This window comes from Miniopterus natalensis, chromosome 15 (assembly GCF_054644295.1).
Source record: "Miniopterus natalensis isolate mMinNat1 chromosome 15, mMinNat1.hap1, whole genome shotgun sequence".
Taxonomy (NCBI): domain Eukaryota; kingdom Metazoa; phylum Chordata; class Mammalia; order Chiroptera; family Miniopteridae; genus Miniopterus; species Miniopterus natalensis.
The window spans coordinates 36,888,879-36,909,643 of NC_142095.1; the positions used below are offsets into that span (position 1 = coordinate 36,888,879).

At 43.9% G+C, this 20,765-nt stretch overlaps 1 protein-coding gene across 5 annotated transcripts in view; it reads right to left on the minus strand.

The window, feature by feature from the left end:
• Nucleotides 1–7,676: 7,676 nt before the first annotated feature.
• Nucleotides 7,677–20,765, minus strand: part of DCP1A (decapping mRNA 1A) — a 48,228-nt gene continuing 35,139 nt past the window's right edge. For 2 of the 5 annotated variants that reach the window (XM_016210209.2, XM_016210214.2), the window contains 5 exons: nt 15,746–15,811; nt 13,320–14,072; nt 11,274–11,339; nt 9,696–9,914; nt 7,677–9,246 (listed from right to left, as the gene is read on the minus strand). In XM_016210209.2, the coding sequence (XP_016065695.2) occupies nt 9,166–9,246; nt 9,696–9,914; nt 11,274–11,339; nt 13,320–14,072; nt 15,746–15,811 (1,185 nt within the window). In that variant the 3' untranslated portion in view covers nt 7,677–9,165. The remainder of the gene's footprint in view (nt 9,247–9,695; nt 9,915–11,273; nt 11,340–13,319; nt 14,073–15,745; nt 15,812–20,765) is intronic. The other 3 variants (XM_016210211.2, XM_016210212.2, XM_016210213.2) reach the window with 3 other exon arrangements.

Here is a 20,765-nt window from a genome sequence, read left to right on the forward strand (position 1 = left end):
ATTTTAAGTGAAGGAGAATATTTTAGATATCCTGGGTGGACTGATTCAGTTGGTTAAAGGGCTGAAGAAGAAAAGTGATTTCAGCCCTGGTCGGATGGCTCATTTGGTTGAAGTGTATGGACACCAAAGCTTGCGTGTTTGAGTCCCAGTCAGGACACATACCTAGGCTGTGGGTTTGTGGGTTCCATCCCTGGTCAGGGCGCGTATGGGAGGCATCCAAGATGGATGTTTCTCTCTCCCTCTTCCCCTTCCTCCTTAAAAATCATTGAAAGCATCCTCAAGTGAGGATTAAAAGACGAGTGATTTAGCAGTGGCAGCTGCTGGCTTATGCCAAGAGCCCAGCCTGCCCTTCCTGACCGCCTGCCCTGCAGGTTTGTGACTTGGCAATTCCTTGCAACAAATCTAATATAGACCTATGAGTTCTGCTTGTCTGGCTGGACCCTGGCTAATACACACGCAAAGAAGAAAACTTTAACCCCCCATAACCCCGCCATTCAGAGAGCACCATGGACGACATTTTGGTATTTCCTTTCAGTCATTTTTCTCCCTTTCTATCCATGAACATAAATATCTTAAATAAGGTCACGGACCCTCTGCATGGCTTGCTTTTTTTACATCGCTGTGCATCTTAAATCCTTTCCCACAGAGCCTATGTGCTTTTCTCCCCGGGGTGATTATTGGTGCAGAGGGAGGTTAATCACTGTTCCCCTTTGGCCGGACATTTGCATTGCTTCTGCATTTATCTTGGAATAAGCAATACTTGTGCTTGCACCCCAGCCAGCACTGTGCTTCCCAGAGAGAGGGCTTTTTTCCAGTCGACACTGTATGCCCTTGGCCAATCCCAGGTCCAGACTTGGTGGTTGACCCTCCAAGTGACCCCAGAAGGCCTGGAGCTGGATAGCTTTGGTATTCCTGAAAGGTGAGCACTAGCACTTAGCCCAGCCCAGCCCTGCCAGGCCTGCTTTCCCTGTGCGTAAAGAAAAGGTGCCTAGTCATTGTAGCTTGCAACTTGAGTCGTGGAGCCTGGGCACCTCCCTGGGCGGGGAGCAGGGTGCCGCCTCAACAGCCCGTCAGCTCCTTCCCAGGGGCGCTGTGCCAGGCTCGGCTGGGGCAGTGCTGTTGACAGTCAGGGCATTTTTAGGGCGGTTGGGCCCCACCTTGCATGGTCTGCAGGATGGAGTGGGGAGAGATCTTCACCCTTGTACCTTTCTCTTGCAGTGCCTGGGTTTCCCTGAGCAAGCCAGGGTGGTGGAAGTGGCTGCTTTGTTCCTGTGGGTAGTGAAGATGCACTTGTTTGTTTTATTGTGGGGAGATGAGGTGGGTTTTCGACGAGCTGAAGGGAATGGTTCCTGAGGGGGACAATCTTGTTAAGATTCTTGGTTCTGAGGAGGTCACAGGTCACAGGCTGGCAAGAGCTGTGTGTCCAAAAGAATTGCCCGCTGAGGCTGCAGATCAGGGAAGGCTCCAAGGAGGAGGTGAAAACGGACAGCAAGTTTTGAAATAACAGGATTCCCTGCAACAAAACTATACCTCACAGCCTGACATGGGTGAGGGGGACTGAGACAGTAAACCCATTTCAAATTTTAAAACACTGAATTGGAAAGCAGCCACCCCTATAGGGAGGGAAAGATTGCTGGGTTTACACCCACCTACTGTCCTGGGCCTCAGTTTCCCTGCTTGGCCAGCGGCCTGGCAGGGTGCCTCTGAGTCTCCCTTACCCTCCTCTGGCCCAGGGCTGAGAAAGCCCTCTGAGAGCCACACCTGCGAGGGGTAATTGGGAATAATGGCGATTGGCGAAGCAATCCCTGAACCAGTCAGTTGCCCTGTCACAGGGAGCAATGCTGCTGTCATTTCAAAACGCTCTTCACAGTTCTCCAGGGACCTAAAAGCTCCCTCCGTGTTCCGCAAGCCCAGAGGGAGGTGGCCTGAACAAGTCCAGTTTGACTCTTGCCTCTGCTGTGCTCTATCCGGGTGAACTTGGACTGCCTTTGGCAAATTACTCAATCGTCAGTTCCCTCATCTGAACGAGGTAACAGTGTGTCTCCCAGCTGGTCGTGACTGAAATTCACTCTATTCCACGAGTAGTGACACTCGCCTCTGCTACGTACCACACTGGGGCTACAAAGGGGCTCAAGCAGTGCCAGATCCCAACGGAGTCAGTCTAATGGGAGGGACCTGTGCGTGCGTAGGCGTGCGTGGGTGTACGTGTGATCAGGTGTGGTGTCAAGCACATTGTCTGGGACAGAACAGCTGCCACCCCCAGCCCCAAGATTCAGATGAATACTAACCAATAGCGACCGCATGTGTCTCCTTCTACCTTCCAGCCTCCTTGCTCTGCCCTCTCCCTGAGGCTGGGTGATCAGAGGGGCTGAGCCTCCAGCCATCGCACGGAGCCATCATTAAGGACTCCAAAGTCCTCGGGAGTATTAATTAATAACCTCGCCGCCTTGGGCTGGAGTGCAAACAGCTCTTCGGTCTCCTTTTGGGAGGGGGCCCAGCTGAGTCAGGGCAATGAGTGCTGAGAGCTGGGGCTGTGGGCCACGGAGGGGTGGGGGAAGCTGACTCCCAGGTGCCTTAAGCCCTGGACAGGCCCTTTGTGGGACAGCAGTCATCTTTTGCGTATGGTAGGGAAAAGTGTCAGTGAAAGGGTTTCTCTACTGGGGCATTTTGAGAATTTCTGTAGTTGTGCCAAGTGTTTATTTAATATGGAGCATTTCATTATAAATTACTTTTAAATTTCTTCTTTATATTACACTTAGGGTGTTATTTTAGAATTGTGTGTGTAGGCATAGGTCTCATTCTCTATGAATTCCAGGTCAGTAAAGGTGGAATTACAAAATATTTGTTTAAAAAGGGGACGAGGTGCCTGCTGGGGTGGAGGCCCCTGGGGCAGACAACATGGTAAAGGGGGACCATTGCCTGCACACCATTGCTAGAGTCTCCTTTCCCATCTGGAGGGCCTGGCTGGGGAAGGGGTGGGGGTCAAACAGAAGTCAGGGAACCTCTCAGTGCCAGCAGGATGGGGAAGGATGTCAGCCAATTCTATTAGCTCTGTTCGGGGGAAAGAACCCTGCCTGGGAGAGGCCTAGGAGGGGCAACATCTGGGGGCAGGGATACATCAGAGATAGAAACAACAAACTGGGGCTTGGGTAGCAAAATGTGCTTTATATTTGCTTCACAAGCCAGGACACCATTGCCAACATTCCGATAGAGTCCATAGAAAATGGGGGGTGGTTTACTGAGGGTGCCTCCAGGAGCTTTGCAGGACTCGGGTAGCACCTGACCCCTTTCTGGAGTAACAGGGACCTGGTAAGAAAATAGTCCCTGTGGACTGTGGCTGCTTTCCTGGCTCCAAATCCTGGGGCTCCTTCCAGACTGATGGACTGACATCAATCTAAACACAGCCAATCTAACCACCCTGTCTTCTCAGGGTGATAGGAGGTTGGTGTTGTGTGTGCTGGGGTCCCTATGTGGTCCTTTCCCTCCCCGTCAGGGGCGTGGAGGGGTTTAATGAGAATGCATACAGAGCGTGCGGCACATGACAAATGTCAGTTACGATTATGACTCACTTCCAACTTAAACTCACCTGAAAGAAATGCTTGTCGAGCATGATATGACTGTCACAATGACTTGTATTACCTCCTTTCAAGCCATTCTACTTCTGCTGCTTAAATCGCATACTAGTCATCCTTACTTTTGGCTAAGCTACCTGGAGCACCTGAAGAGATGTGGGTAAGCTCCCTGGGGGCCGGGAGCCCCGCCCTCCTGCCAGCGTTTGGGCAGCACAGGTTCCCCACGGTTGTGTGCGTGCGACAGCTGTCTTCCCGCCTAACTCCATTTAGCAAACTCCGGAGAGGTTAGAATCTTGACTTGATCTCCGCTCTTTGGAAACCTGTTAGGCCTGTTCACCCTGCACATAGCTGTCTGAAAGGTGGAAATGTAGCTGAGCTTTGGGGGTTGAGTGAGCATTTTTTCCTGCACTTCCCCTCTGGCTTCCAAGGACCTGGCTTCATCTAAAGGTGGGCTTCCCTCAGAGACCACCCAGAGACCGTTTCCAGCTTCTCATTCAATAGGGGAGGTAGGCTGGCTCCTGAGAGTTCTCGAAACCAAACACTTGCCCAGAAGCCTCAATACTCTTACTCAGTCTCCTTACTTAGAGATCAGATTTTTAGCAACATTTAATCTATGAACCAGGATCCATAAAGTGAGTGAAAGCGGCATTAGGAAGTACCCAGAAACCCAAACCCCCATCCTCTACGGCTTATTCTGTATCCGCAGACCTTTGTTGTTCACAAAATTCCAACAAACTAGTTACCTGGTTTTCTAGGCCATGGCAGAAGGAAAGCAGCAGGTGAGCAGACCATTCTAACTTTTAATGAATAGTGGTAATGAGTGGACTAAGAAATTATGAAAAGCACTCTCAAATAATTCATCATGGAGGCAACGGAGTCAAGCAAGGAATTCTATACCAAGCTCTCTGGTCTGCCTGGCTTCAGGTCCTGGCCCCCACTGGCTTAATAAGCAGCCTTTGGCACATTCCTCAGTCACTCTAGCTTCAATTTCTTTCTCCCTAAAATGGGGTATCGTGCAGATCAAGAAAATGAGACAGCAATCCTTACGTGTTGAACGAGCATGCAACACTCATGATGACTGGTGTGTGTGTGCAAAAAAAGTTATAAGGCAAGAGTTAGCATCTGCTCTGCTGTAAGAAAGCAGGCAGGTATAGTAAACATTTTAGGGAGAGTTTTCTTGGAAACATGAAAATGTTAATAATTATTAGGGAGATATATGATTAACCCTTTTTTTAATCCTCACCTGAGGATATGTTTATTGATTTAGAGAGAGAGAAACATTGATGTGAGAAACGTTGATTGGTTGCTCCCTTATGCACCCGGACTGGGGATCAAACCCGCAACCTAGGTATGTGCCCTGACGAAAGTCAAACCCGACATCTTTTGGTGCACAGGGCGGACGCTCCAACCGAGCCACCTTAACCCATTTTTTTCTTTAGACTTTTCTGTTTCCCACAATGATCCTTTCACTTTCCTCACCCCCTTCCCTTCCTTATCTTCTGGAGCACAACGACAGCTCGATCCCTATGAATGGAGTGAATCTGGGAAATGACCCAGGTGGTAATGTCCATTAGAAACTGAGTTTTTGGCTGTGATTAGACCTGTGCCCTCCACCTGGGGAAACTGTAGAGGAAGAGATGAGATTACAGGCAGACAAGGGTTTTGTCAGTTTTTTCCTCTCACCCCATCCCATCTCACCAGTATCAGGCTCTGGCAAAGCGGAACAACTCATTCAAAAGATTCTATTTCTATAAATTAAATAAAAACACAATTAAAATTTATTAGGTGCTAAAACTTGGTTTTGAACTTTTATTAAAAAAATATATTTGCAAACATATAAAATTTAGGATGAAAAATGCTCATTTGAAAACATGTAATAACTTAATATTTGCAAACATACACAGATGGTATAAAATTCATACCATTAACAATGTTAATGATGCAGTATTGCGCTCATGGAACAAAAATCTCACTGTAATTCCAGAGCTCCTCCTCCCCATGCTTCAGGGAGCTGAACCTCTGGGACACTGAAAGTCATGAGAGCCACGTGGCCAAAGCGGTAACAGATCGACAATAAAAAACCATTTAGAACATATTTTAAAAACACGTTTAAGGAGTCACACAGATAAAAGGGAAACACAATTCTGCATCTTCCCCGCTCGAAGTGAACGAACGATATTGCATCTTAGCATTTAATGAAGATACCAAGTCAAATACAAAATGAAGTGAAACATTGCACATGTCTCTCCTGCTGAAAAACAGGCTCCTTGAGGCCCAGCACACTCAGGGACACGTTCTCAAGCATGGCTTGTAGAAGCCCAGTGTTAGTTGCTTTCCTTGGTGCAGATCTTAACATTTTAGACACCCGAAAACACAGGGCACAGGGTACTTTGAATACAAGCAAAGAAAACCAAAGACAGATAAGAGAGAAACACATGCTCAGCAGCAAATGTGCAGTGAGAATGCAGGACACATGTCCCTGTGGTTTCCCATCTTCACTCACACGGACTGGGCCCACTTGTGCCTGTGCCACCTCTCATGTCTCTGTGTCTCTGCATTTGCCCAGAGTTACAGTATGATGGCTGATTTTGTTTTTTTAAGCAGTTAGGCACCTTCAATTTCATGTTGCATTATTAGTAATACAATGGCAGTTATGGCCTCTACTAGCAAAATGAGAAAATTTCAAACTACATTCTTTGGGGAGGAGAGTAATAAAGCTGCATTGTTTAAAAATATTTACCTAGTAAAGGATTTGATGGGGTTTATAATTTTTACACGAAAACATAGGCAGAAAAAGAACAAATTCTTGACATGCAAAATTGGGTCAGACATATCCTATACTAAGCCCGTGTGTCATCTGGCAGAGAGGACCCAGGTCAACTTAGGCTCCTAACAAAACACTACTCTGTGATGGCGACCCAAAAGCCGCAGAGGGAAAGCTTCGGACATTCACACGCAGACAGCACGAAGTGCTTCTCCTGACACTGACAGTCATTTGAAAACTTAGGATTCAAAGTCACACCTTACAAATCTCAGGAGAGATGCACAGTGAGGAGGAGCTTCTGCCTTAAAGGAACAAGGTCATTGGGGAGGTACGGGAGTTCAAAGATATTACAACTACAACAGAAGAAGAGCAGTACCACCCCCCACGTTGGGGGTGGGCGCGCAGACAGACAGGGTGGCCTAAATGCAGATCACCTGGAGTCCTGCAAAACCTACCAAGAAGCATCTGTTTTGGTGTCCTTATGATTCAACTAAGGTTCCAGAAAAGACACGGGAGCAATGTAAACACGCAACCCAAGCTAGCATGAGGTTCTGGACGGGGAGCCTGAAAGGGAAGTAAGGCAACGGCACCGTGACTTCCGGGCCAGGGTCATCCAGCTGCAACTATCCAGGCTTGGCCTGACTTTTCTGGGAACTCATTCTGGCCTAAACTTCCGGGTAATCATGATGGTGAAGTTCTGGCTTCTGAACTTTAAATAAATGCTTTGAATATATAAATCTGGGAGTTGAAACAGGCATAACCTTTTCAAGTCTCCACGACTTGGGCACTTAAAAGTTTACTTTCACATTAAGGAAACCTTATCACAGATTCTCTTTACCATCTATCATATTTATTCCCTTGGATTAAAGGGCGAAAATTAACAGATCTGATTACAGACCCTCTTAGGATATTCTCTCTTAACTCTCCTAGAATATTATATATACTCAAATCACCACATCAATTCAAATGTCTATTATAACAAGAATCCCTTGATTCTTGTTTAGCAAAGTCCACTGAGACTACTCCTGGGTGTGACCAAACCTACTGGTGGAACTGTTTTCTGAGAACAGTCACGTGGCGCCTTGGACACCGTCTCCTAGTGTCAGTAACTCTGTACCTTACTGTAACTTTCCCTGTGATACACGAACAATTCATTTTTGGTTGCTGAATTTACACAATGCCTTTGAAAACAAACTATTCCTAATTGAGTATGAGAACTTATAAGGTTTCCTGACTTCTGCACAATTCACAAATAACTAGGTAGACCCAACAGAAGACACTAAATTGAGAAGCAGAAAAGTTGCCCAGGAAGAAAGTTTAGATTAACAAAGCCAATCAAACAAAGCATTCTTTATGCTAAAAAACTAAGACCAAACTAAGACAAGTATGTAATTCACAGGTAATTTTCTAAAAATCTCAGCTAGGAAAAAAACACCTATGACCTTATGATTGAGTTACCATTAAAGCTTAAACGCCTGTTCCCGAGGAACCAGCACACTTGTTAGCATTATTCACAGCTAACCCTTATGCTAGCTGGTTGAGCCACTTGGGTTTTTACCCAATCATTAAATAGTGCTCAGAAAAGTAAGCAGTGCATCTTAATTGGTTAAATACTACAAAATGACCTGTATCATAGAAACGAGGACACTTTCATTCAAAGAATATCTTAAAATTACTATTGCTGAAATAAATCAAAATCTACATTAAAATATTACTAATCACCATTACATGCCATAAAAGAATAAATATAAATCATGGCAGATTAATAGCAGCATAACAAAGCATCTTTACATATTTTCACACTTTGGGCTGCAGAAGCACTCGCAGCCTAGGAATACATTGGTAAAGTTCTGAATTTCAGTTTGTTTGAACTCCATCTACTACAATAAAGTAAGGGCAATGTGAATAACAGCTCCCTTATCTGCATAGCTTCACGATTATTCTCAGTAGACTCGAGGAATGGAACCAGAATGGCTTTGTCAGATTGGTCCACTGGTCCTTTGTCAAAGTGTTAAGGAAAACAATCAACAATGACTTCTGTGTTTACACAGAAAAGGAAATAAGGCTATGCTTCACACACAAACGCAACATTTCCAAAACCACTGGAGAGTTTAACGTAAAGTGGAGATTTCTGGTAGAATTTGAGCCTCACTCGCCCAGCCTTTGCTTCAGAAGTGTGACCTGCCTGCTCCTACAACACCGCAGGGCCCAACGGCACCCTGGGAGCCTGCTACATGTCAGCACTGAGGACCTTAAAACACAACTTTCAGAACTTTATAAAGGCCCAACGGGGCACTCATATAAAATATACTTCACTTGAACAAATCAGTCCTCACTTGCCAATTTAAACTCTGATCCTTACAACATGAAGCGATGATGCAGAGCTAACGTCTGCTCTGTTCAGAACTGGACTCTCAGCCTAATGCTCAAGTTTCTGGGGGAAAGAGGAGGGAAGGAGTACGGGCTGGGTTAACTCTGACTGCTGCAAGGCTGGTGACACTGCTCCTAAGACCTTGAAAGTGAAAGCAGCTGACAATCAGACTCCTTATTTCACACGTGCTCACAGCTGATGAAAACACCCACACAACTTACACAATGGTCACTTTTTTTTTTTTTTGTCAAAACAAAGGTCTGCTGGTGATGCTTCACAGTGAAACCTCCATTATCACTGAGAACGTCACTTGGAAAACATTCTTAAGGAGTGAGTCTCTTTCTCATAGGCTCAATTTCAGGATTCTCAAAACTCAATGTTCTGTTCAGAAGTTCCCATGATGAGGCCTATTTGTTTCTGAGGTTGACATTCTGTCTTCAGGCTGGTTTCTGCTCCAGTCATAGGTTGTGGTTGTCTTTGTTCTTGGTCAGAACCTGCAAGTAGACTTCATGAAGTGTAGTGAGGAAGCTGGAGTCATTCTGGAAGAGATGTAATGTCACAGTTAACTCATCAGAACTCACGTCCTATTTTTTTTAAGGATGTTTTTATTGATTTTTAGAGAAAGAGGAAGGGAGAGGGAGAGAAACATGGATGTGAGAGAGGAAAAAATCGTCTGCCTCCTGCACGCCCCCTCCTAGGGATCGAGCTGGCAACCTGGGCATGTGCCCTGACCGGGAATTGCATCGGCAACCTCGTGGTGTGTGTGGTATGAGGTTCAGCCAACTGAGCAACAACAGCCAGGGCAGAACTCACATCCTTGATAACAGCTTAGAAAAAAGCTATATAAATGATTTTTGTAATTAGCCAAAGAATCGCACCACCCAGAAAACCACCATGAATTTACTTTATGACCTAATTTCTAATAACTTGTAATTTTTTTAAAATTAAAGAATGAAAATTCAAAGACTACAACTGATGCCCTACATACCTTTATTAGGTGTATTAATGTCTCCTGGAGCTGAGACTTGCTGAGAATAATGGAAAGCTTTCTCTGACTTTCTGATGTTCCGACAGTTAGAGGAGAAGGGGAGCTTGCCTTCCTCTCCAGGTCTGCTGCCCTTGTCACTGTCTGCTGGAAAACACTCGGGGACAGCAGCACCGAAGACACTGCAGTGGTTGTTGTAGTAACCAGTGGGGGGCCTGCAACCTGCAGGGAACAATGGTCATTTTGTATCAAAGCACAGAAGCCAGCAGCCAGGCCCAAAGTAGGAAACACCTGATAACCTGATATGCAGAAGGAGGCTGGAGCAGAGTCCAGCGCTATCTGGAGTTCAGATAAGCATTTGGCAGAAGCGTTCGAGCATTTACGTCTGGTTAGGAAGCCTGTCAGCTATGGGATGAAGAGCCACTTACGGGGTAAGAATTTGTAGAGTTGCTATGGGAAGCAGAGTGTGGTCACCACAGAAGGGGAACATGATGACCAACCAGCACAGCATGCACAGTGAGAACCACCCTATGATAAATTAAAATGTACTGTTTTCATGTGGGGGGCAGGGCAATGACTGAAGAGGGCAGGAGGGAGTGCTCTTGGGTGATGGAAATGTTAAATATTGTTGACTGGGTGGGGTTATTCAAGGGAGATACGTTTAGCAAAACTCATAAAAATCTGCATTTTAGTACATGTAAATTTTACTTCAATAAGAGAATAAAAAAGTCCAGTTATACAAGCATTTGTTTCTTTTGCAGTGTTCAATATATTTACTATACAACTGCTGGTATCAAAGATAGAATTTTGTAAAAATAAAACTAACATCTACCTCCTTCCCCCATTTAGATGTGCTTCTAGGCTAGTAATGGCTAACCATTTGACCACACTAAACCAGGAATAGTCAGTGTTTTTAATAATTCTCACATGTGATACAAGTAACAAGAGATCTACATTCCTCTTTCTCCTGTCACCCTCCTCATGTACAAAAATTTTGAGGGTATGGTTTTGGTGTCTGAGCCCTTTAGCTTGTTTTTTTTTTTTTTTTGGTGCAACACCCAGCTGAGAGCTCCCACCGATCACCATGTAGTAGGATGAGCCACAGAAAAGACCAGCTGACAAGACCAGTCAGAAGCTGGCTTCAGTTTAAAGTCTGAGACTTGAGAAGAGGTGCAAAGGCTGAAAGGCAAACAGAAATGTAAAAGGAGGCTAGGACAGCACTGTGGCAGGTAGTGACACTGCCCTCTGCTAACTGGGACATCACAGCTCTTCCAGGGCAAAGAGTATCTCCTACTCAGAGAACCAGGCTGACGCACTCCCAGCAGTCCCCCATTCGCAGACTGCATGTCCACCGGTGGCCAACCCTGCCCTCATACACACAGGCAAGACATCCATACAGGGATGACCCGAGGTCTACAGAGGTCATGGCAATGAACTGCCTCAGGGAGCAGGGCCTAGGAGGGGGCATCTACAACGGGTCTAGGCTTGAAAACTATAACTTTGCACTCAATTACAGTGTTCTATTTCACACCCAGCAGAACTTAAAAAATAATATGTTCTTTAGAAAATGGGAGTCCTTACTGGGATGGCACTGGATAACACCTTTGGCTGGGCAAAGACTTCAGGATCCTGGTTTTGCTGCATAGACTGCAATGTTTAAAAAAGAAAGAGGAACAGATGTAGCACGTTTCAATTACGATTTCCTAGTTACTGGGGAAAATGCAGGTTAGCAACAGGAAACATCAGCAATAGTTCAGACATTAACTAGCTCCTAGATTCCTGAGGGAAGAGGCTGACAGGAACTTGTGACAATACAACTGATGATGCAAGAGGATGAGAGCTTCGGGACAGACCCTGACCCCCTCCAGTTCCCCTGGGAGGTGTGTGAAAGCCCTTAATGTGTCTGAGGAAAAAGCTGAAATCTGAGACTCTTGTAAGAGCCCAAGCCCATTGTTGCTATCGAGTCTGCAGAGATGCAAGGTCCTGGCAGTAGACCCCTTGATAAGGTGATTTAAACTCTGGACAGGTGGCCTAAACAGCCTTCACCCAGAGTCACACTTACACCTGCTAAACTGTCCTCATTCACTGCGACAGGAAGAACCTGCTATAGAGCAAATTCACTGGAACCCAACGAAGCCCCAGGTCCTGTCATGTAATTCAATACTGCCATGTAAATGAAACTGTACACATACATTGGCTGCCCTTGAAAGGAGGTGTTCAGGTTGATGGGTGCATCTCCAGAGCACCAGGAAGGGTGGCAGTAGATGCATTCTAGGGCATAAGACCTAACTGTTAAATAGGACACTCTCTCTCCTTTGTACTGCAGAGAACCTCAACAGAACTGGCCCAAAGTCACACTTTAATAATGTAACCAAGATACTAAATTTCCTTTCAAAAGAATGAAACAAAATTTCCCATTAACTAAGAAATAATACACAATTATTATGATGGGCTCTTCTACACAATATTATTTAGTAAAATAAGATTGGGAGTTATTATTAAAGGGCATGAGACTAAAATCTTGAAAAGTAACCAATACACATTACAGTAGAAGGTTCTACCCTTTTTCATTTCTGTAATCTTACAACTCACCAACCTCATAAAAGTTATTTAGTTTCCAACTCCCCCAGTACTCACTGGGTGCCTTGTCTTGTGCCAGGCACACTAGGGTGCCATAAGAGCATCCCAGATTTGGAGGTGTGAGGTGATATAAAGCTTCCTAGTGAAACTGATCTTCAGCTGAGAGCTGAACACCCCTCCCCCACCACCATGAAGTCCCACTAATCATACTTTTAAACAAATCCACTTGTCCACATTCCTACATTCAGGCCCCCACCGGCTCAAACCTGGGTGACCGTCACAGCCTCCTCCCTGATGAGTCACCCTACCTGTCTTCTCCTTTCCCAGCATGCCTTCTTCCTCAAAGCCCTTGAAACATTCTGCAGGGCTCTGAGGACAAGCCTCTAACTCCGTAACACAATCGACAGCCTTGCTCACTAACCAATACCCACGCCCCCAAGTTTTTTTCTACAGTAGATCCAGTCACACTACAACTGAGGTCAGCAAATACCTTCACATCTCCAGGCCTGTGCACAGGCTAGTCTCCTTGCCTCAAACACTTTTCACACCTCTCAGAAAAGTTTGGCTAATTTTTACTGAGCCTTCAGATCTCAGCTGAACATGTTTCAATAGGAAGTTTTGACCTCATACTTCCAAACCCGGGATGCTCTTATGCACCCTAGTGTGCACGGTACAAGGTAGACACTGAGACTGAGGGAACTGGGAATTGAACAGAGCTTGGGATAAGTTGGATCTGAGTGGTCCCCAAGTCTGGAACTATCATGCAAAACAAAAACCCCTAAAATGCATACCGGTACGAAAAATGCAAATACTGTTTCTTAGCTTTTATCAGTTGAAATAATTTTGAGAAGCAGAACAAGTTAAAACACCATTCACCAATTACTTGGTCGTTCATCACAGGGCTTCTGACCCCCTCCCCCCTTCCTTTCTTCTAGCCCCTGACATCCTCAACAGTTGTCTCTTTAAATGACTGTCTCATGTCAGTCAAAATCACGGTCTTTCCAGTTTCATTCCACTCAGTCATGGCACCCACTCTTCTGCCAGTACCTGAAGGGGAGCAAGCACCATGTTGCTCAGGGAGGTGGAGGCTCTCACTGCTGCTGTCTTAGGGGGAGGCTCTATGAAGCTCTCAGGTGTGGCCAGCTGGCCAGCTGCTGGAGAAAAGCTCGGTGCCACTGCACCCTTCCCAAGTGACTGTGTCTGTATTTGGTCATGCTGTGGGGTCAACCTGAGTTTCTGGAGAAGATCAACGCTTGGGAGGGTTGTACAGGCGGTATTTGTCACGCTCAGTGGGGCCCTGAAGGGGCTCTGGCTGGCAGTTAGACTGGCATGGCTCAGCTCAGGGACTGGCTGACTCAGGAGTGGAGACCTCTGTCTAGGCGTGGTCTTCACCGCCTGCATTATGGTGGTGTTTCGGGGTAAGGCAGGGGGAATCTGTGCAGTAGGAGCTTCTGCTGGTAGAGTGGGACTGAGCCCAGGGCACAATGGGATCGTGTAGTTTGGGACCTGCTTTTCATTGGACTGTGAGATGGAGGCAGGAGTGATTAGCACCGGGGTGGTGACTTCAGGTTGGACTGAGTGGTGGGCAGCAGGATGGACACCCGGGTTTTCTGACTGAGGGGCCCCTCCCGGCTGCTCAAAGGAAAATGGTAGGAATGAGCTGAGTTCTCTCTGAGCAGCATCTCCTGACAGCTTCTCCACTTCTTCTGAATCCAGGCCCACAACTGTTGGCTGTTCCTTTGGCAGAGAGGTTCCAAATAATTCTTCTACCGTCAGGTGTTTGTGTCCAGATGGCGCAGGCTGAAAAACAAATCAAACCACCCAATGAAAGACACCTCCTACAAACCGGTGCAACTAAACTTCATCAACCAAAACCAGTTTGCAGAGGCAAGGGTGGGCGGGCTCTGAAAATAAGAAAATGGACCAAGCTGAAGATGTACTAGCGATTGAGGCCAAAATGCGTCTTGGGCAGAAATCTACATTAGTGGCTCTGGCTGGGTAGCTCAGCTGGTTAGAGTGTCATCCCGATATGCCAAGGTTGCAGGTTTGATCCTGGGTCAGGGCAACAAATCGATGTCTCTCAAAAAAAAAAAATTAAAATTAAAATTTTAGAGACTCCAGATAACTGTCAGAATTCACTTTTTCTGGGCAAATGACTGATATCAGGGGAATGGACAATTACCTTATCACAAAGTTAATCATGCCTATTGCCCCATGTCAGTAACACATGTAGGGAAATAACACTCAGGAGGACAGAGGGACCAAATGCTGATCATGTAATCCTACCTTTATTTTCACTGTTCTTGATACAAAGCTAGGCATTGCACCTTGAGGACTGGGTCTCAAATACCAGAAAATAAATGTAACCATTTAAACAAAATAGCAGGCCATTTCTCATCCTACTCCCAAATCACAGAATCTTTAAGAAAAGCCAAAGCCTTCAAGCCTGAAAAATGTTAAATTTACATATGTATGACTGACCTGGCTTACTGACACCGCCGCATGGATTTAAAGAATTATTCATGCTTTCCACTACTGAGCATCTTGCACCTCCACACAGTGTTGCCTATTCTTTTAACCTTTATTTTCTGAGTACTCACAGGGTACCAGGTCCTGCTCTGACCTGGGCCCAAGGGACACAGCAAGGAGTAACAAAAAGTCCTGCTCTGACAGAGCTTATGTTCTAGTGGGAGACAAACCTAAGTACTTTGAAAACACAAAGCAGCCTCAACCTATGGTTTTATTTCTGAAGTGTGTGGACTACTTAGTTGTTTAGCCATGTTTATATGCAAAAATAATTAGCTGAAACACGATTTTCAGGGCCTCAGTAAGTCTATAAAGGCCCTTAGGTACATTGCATGTGAAATATAATCATGATAGGTCTATGATATGATCATATTTCTACAAAAAAAAATGAACTCAGTTTCTCCCAGGCAAATGTTTGTTTCATCCATTTGACAAATAATGACTGAGTTGGCCAGGTGCCAGGGGCACTGCAGTGATGGGTGGGTGCGGGAAGAGAGGGGGGAGGGAGCTTACTGGCTGCAGGCTCTAAGGGGAGAGGGTTGGGGTCCCCTCTGTCACGGAGAGACAAGAGGAGGAGGAGGCGGCCAGTGCTGAGGGCAGTTTACACGAGGGACAGCAAGTGAAGGGAGTGGTGGCGAGGACAGCATCGGCTGCTGGGTGAGGGGCAGAGCGGGTCTGGGGATGACGGCAGTGAAGCAACTGTTGTTGAGGAAGGGCTGAAGCCTCCCCCAGTGGTAAGACCATCATTTCATACCAAACAATCTCACCTTAGCAAATGTTCAATAAAGAGTATTCTATTAATATTTAAAAGCTAACATATCAGTCATTGCAACATATTAATGTGACAAGAGGTTTAAGTGAAGGAATCCTCCAATGGCAAGTTTAGGCCCCACTACTAACGTGCAGTGAGGCCAGTAAGACTAGCTTATCGCCGCGCTTCCTAGTACCTTAAGGAATCCTCCCGATTCAGATTCCACTTCAAATGTGAGGCAGCACTGACATCTACTTGTAACCTGGATGTGAAAACATGCACAAGATTTTATATGGTTTAATTTCCTCACATTTTTACTTCTGAAAAAACTGTAGAACTTATGGTCTGGAATCAAAGATATCTAGGTTTAATTCCCAGCTTTTAAGTAGGAAAATTATATCATCTTTCTATTTAGTTCCCTCACCTGAAAAATGGGGGCGACTGTAATAAACACCTCATAGAGCCATTGTAAAAATTAAGTTCTCAGTATAATGTCTGGGGCCCAACAAGCATCCAGTAAATGGAGTTGGCTATCATCATCATGTGAATATCATGCAGTCTTAATATCAATCATTAGTCTGTGTTGGGATATGTTTTAAGGAACATCAAATAATATGTTGGGATATTAAAAATTCATCAAATCCTCTGGAATATCATACCCCCATAATGCAAAATAACAACAATACCACCTGAAGGATATCAAGACTGTGCTATTATTATGAGACACCCTGTCATTCCCGATGCAAGGAGTAAAGACACAGCTGTTTGTCTAAAACTCACTGGTAACGTTTCAAATTCATTTAATTTAACTCACAATAAATAACTCTCACATGGGGCAGAGGTTCCATCTCCCAAGTTGACCACTGTGATTGATTCCCTTTGGGATCCCTGGCATCATAAATGTCTATTGATGAGCAGAGATAATCTCTCCCACTCCAGTTTCTAAGAATTATGATAAAATATACATAACAAAAGTTACCATTTTAACCACATTTAAGTGAAGATTCAGTGGCGTTCAGTACATTCACAATGTTGTATGACTACTACCATCTATTTCTAGAACCTTTTCATCTACCCAAACAGAAACTCTGTACCCATTAAATAATAACTCCCAATTTTTCTCCTCCCCCCACCACCCCGCCTACAGCCCTTAATAACCTCAACTCTACTGTTTCTATGAATTTGCGCACTCTAGGTACCTCATACAGTATGTCCTTTTATGACTAGCTTATTTCACTTAGCATGGTTTCAAGGTTCATCCATGTTGTAGTACGGGTCAGGATTTCATTTCTTTTTAAGGTTGAATAATATTCCTCTGTCTGCATACACCACATCTCGTTGACTGACACTTGAGTTATTTCTACCTTTGGCTACAGTGAAAAATGCTGCTATGAACATTAGTGTAAAAGTACCAGTTTTACCTTGTTTTCAATTCTTTTGAGTATATGCCCAGCAACAGAATTGCTGGATCATTCTACACATAACTTTTTGAATAAATGCCAAATGGTTTTCCATAGCTGCTGTACAATGCAAGAGGGTTTGAACTTCTCCATATTCTTGCCAATACTTGTTGGCCATTGTATATCTTATTAGGAGAAATGTTTATTCAAGTCCTTTGCTCATTTTTGAGTTGGGTTAATTCCTTTTTATACACACTATGTTTAAAACAAAATGATCAAGATGCTTGGCAAAAAAAGTGCTGGTAAACTACACTGATTTTTATTCATTAATGAAAATTATGTAGGTCTTCACCACTACATTCTGTTATATGTATATACAAATTTATATATATAATGGAGAGAAACCAACATTTAGATATAACTACTTTGAAAAACACAGACTATATTGGGGCTATTTTGCAGAAACTTAAGTCTTTCCCAGTGAAGAATACTATTTTTATGTTATAAAAGGAACAAATAGGACATGGAGAAGCCTCACCATGAAATATACCTTAGGCTTCAAGAATGTCAAGATCCAGGAAGCAATTTTTACCTGCCTAGTAGAATACCAATCAACTTTTGAACAACTAAAATAACCTGCACTTACATTTGGAATATTTCTACACTTACACTTAAAAATAGGTATTTCTAATGGTTTAAAATCTACTTTGTATTAAAAAATGAAATTATATGGTAGAACCTTGAACCTGGACTGCAAAATAAAGTTTCCAGATTTCTCAGTGCTGCCTCACTACAACTTCTGCCAGGCCAAACGCAGATTCTAACACTTTCTCTGGAGCAGGGTGTGTGGTAAAGCATTAGGGTTTCAGAGGTACCTCCCATAAGCAGCACTAAATGAAGTTGTGATGGCAAAAGAGTTATCATAGGCAGCAAACTCACTCTATGGGAGGCCCTGGGCTGCACACTGCAGGTGCATCACTCTGTTACAGTGAGGGCAGCACTAATATTATTGCCATTTTATAGATGATGCCCAAGGACAACAACACAACCAGACCAGTCTAGTTCTAACATAGTCCACATTCTTAACATTACACTACCACATAATTAAGCAGACTATAGGATACCCAATCAACTGAATGTGGCATTAACCTCTGGAAAACAGAGGTGCAGCTAAAGCTTGAATAACTAAGAGGTGGATAGAGGTCATAATGCACCAACTTTTGGAAATCTGTAACTGGCGAGGCAGTCACAGAGGCTGAACTGAGTGAGCAGAGCGCACGTCTCCACACGAGCTCCCACCAGCTCTACAGTGCCTGCGCCAGAGAGGACTGTGTGACAAAAAACTCAGCTACATCCCTCTAGCAGCTGAGCTTATTCATTCATGGAGTCATCTTCCATCATCCATAGAAAGGTGAAATTCTACTCTTCCCTCATGTCTGACTACGCCTCAGGTCTGGATTCTGAGTTTTATAATGCCTCACTAAAATCGAGTGTTAGTTAGTCTGAACATTCCCCTGGGGAGATGGAATTCAGTGAACAACAGTGTATATGGTGCGTAACAAAATTCTAACATACTGTATGACGCTTTACACTGTTCCTTCCTCACTCCACAGCTCTGACGGTTTAGAGAATTCCCTATTTGTCTGGCTCTGTTGTATCCATGTTGGATTCTTACCTGGTGAGTAAACTGAGGACACAAGAATGATGCATTATTCTTAATTATAAAAATAAAACAAAACCAACTAGGGAAACAGTCCCAAGGGAATTCATAATAAATGAATTATGAGCAAATGGAATTTAATACTATAAAGGCTTGAGAGCGTTATCTGCTCCTAAGCACTAGATGGCAGTGTTACTAAAGAAATGTATTATCTCTGCAGGGGCTGATTATAGACGTTAGCTAATTTTAGTGAATCACATGGTTTCTGACAATATTCAGAACTCAGTATTTTACAAAATGTTGTCACTTTGGCCTATAAAATGGAATTTTAAATGAATGTGAGAAAAGGTGGAATAGCAGCATCAGCACTGTTCGCATTAGAGGGTACAATTCTTGAGAGCCCACCCCTGAATTCCGCATGTCCACAGATCCGTCACTGGTGCCTCTGTTATAGGGCTGAGCACCTATGGCTTGTCACACTCATCTTTCGATGAACAGTGCTTTATGGACCTTTAGGAATTTTTGGGGTTCCAGTTCTTCATTTGGGTCTCACAGTAACTGGTAGACAATGCAAGAATCCTTAACCCAAGATTCAGAAAGGAAAGGGAAGCAACTGGCCCAATGAACACTCATGGCTGATAAACCAGACCAAAAGAATAATGGACCCTGCTCCTTCTTTCCCTCCCTCTCTCAACATATGTTTTCAAAAAATTAAATTTTACATAGCACCACTTTTAATATATATTTTTGACCTTCAGGATCCTAAATACAAATACAGTAAAAAGGGAGCATAGAAATGTAATATACAAAATCTAGTTTAAATGATCATTTAAATACCTAAAAACAATATGGAGACATTGCTGATGGGAATGTAATATGGTAGAGACTCTCTGGCAAACCACATGGCAGTTAATTAAACTAAAGCATGCCATTACCAAGTGACCCAATATCTGCACTCCTGGGCATTTTCCTCAAAGAAACAGAAAGACGAAATCCTGCCATTTTTGACAACATGGATGGGCCTTGAGAATATTATGCTAAGTGAAATAAGTCAGTCAGAAAAAGCTAAGAATCGTATGATTTCACTCATATGTGGGATATAAAACTGAAACTCACCGATACAGACAACAGTATGGCGGCTACCAGAGGGAAGAGGTAAAGGGTAAAGGAGGGCCAAATACATGTTGATGGAAGAGCATCTAACTTTAGGTGGTGGGCACGCAATGTAAGATACAGATCATGTATCATAAAAATGCACATTTGAAACCTATATGACCTCATTAACCAATTTAGCCCCAATAAATTTTAAAAAAATTTATGTACAAAAACCTACACATAAATACTCATAGAAACTTTATTCATAACAGCCCCAAACGTCCTTTAATGGGTAAACTGTATGATACCATTTATATAACATTCCTAAAATGACAACATTATAGGACTGGAGACAGATTAGTGGCTGTTAGGGATAAGAGGAGGGGGGAAGGCAGAAAGGGTATGACAGGGAAGTTAGTGTGATAATAAAAGGGCAACACAAAGGATGCTTCTGGTGATGGATACACAAAGCTATACCAGAGATAAAATTAGAACTAAATACGTACACGCTACACACATAAATGAATGCAATTCAAACTGAGGAAATATGAACTGGACGGTAGATTGTGTCAATGACTTAGTTATGACATTGTGCTATACTCTGCAAGCTGTTATCAATGGGGACATGGGTAAAGGCTACATGGAATCTTTCTGTATTCTTATGACTGCATGTGAATCTAAAATTACCTCAAAATAAAAAGTTTAATTAAAAAACTATGGGTTTTATTTGGTATCTGCTGATTTATCAAGCCATCAGTTAAAAAGAAGGCTCAGTCAGCAAATATTTACAATGTTAGATGCTAAATAAGAACAGATGCTGAACAAGGCAGAATAAACCGCCTGCCCCATGGAGCTTAGGTTTTGGTGGGGAGGAGACACAATGAATAAATACGAAAACCACAACCATGTTAGTGCGGTATTCTTAGGGGGAAAATAAATAGCACAGCAGGACAAGGGTAGGGAAGAACTGTTATTTAAAATAGAGAGGTCAGAGAAGGCCTCACCTATACAGAGGACACTTGAGACCTGAAGGAAGAAAGGGGGCAAGCCATACACAGGAG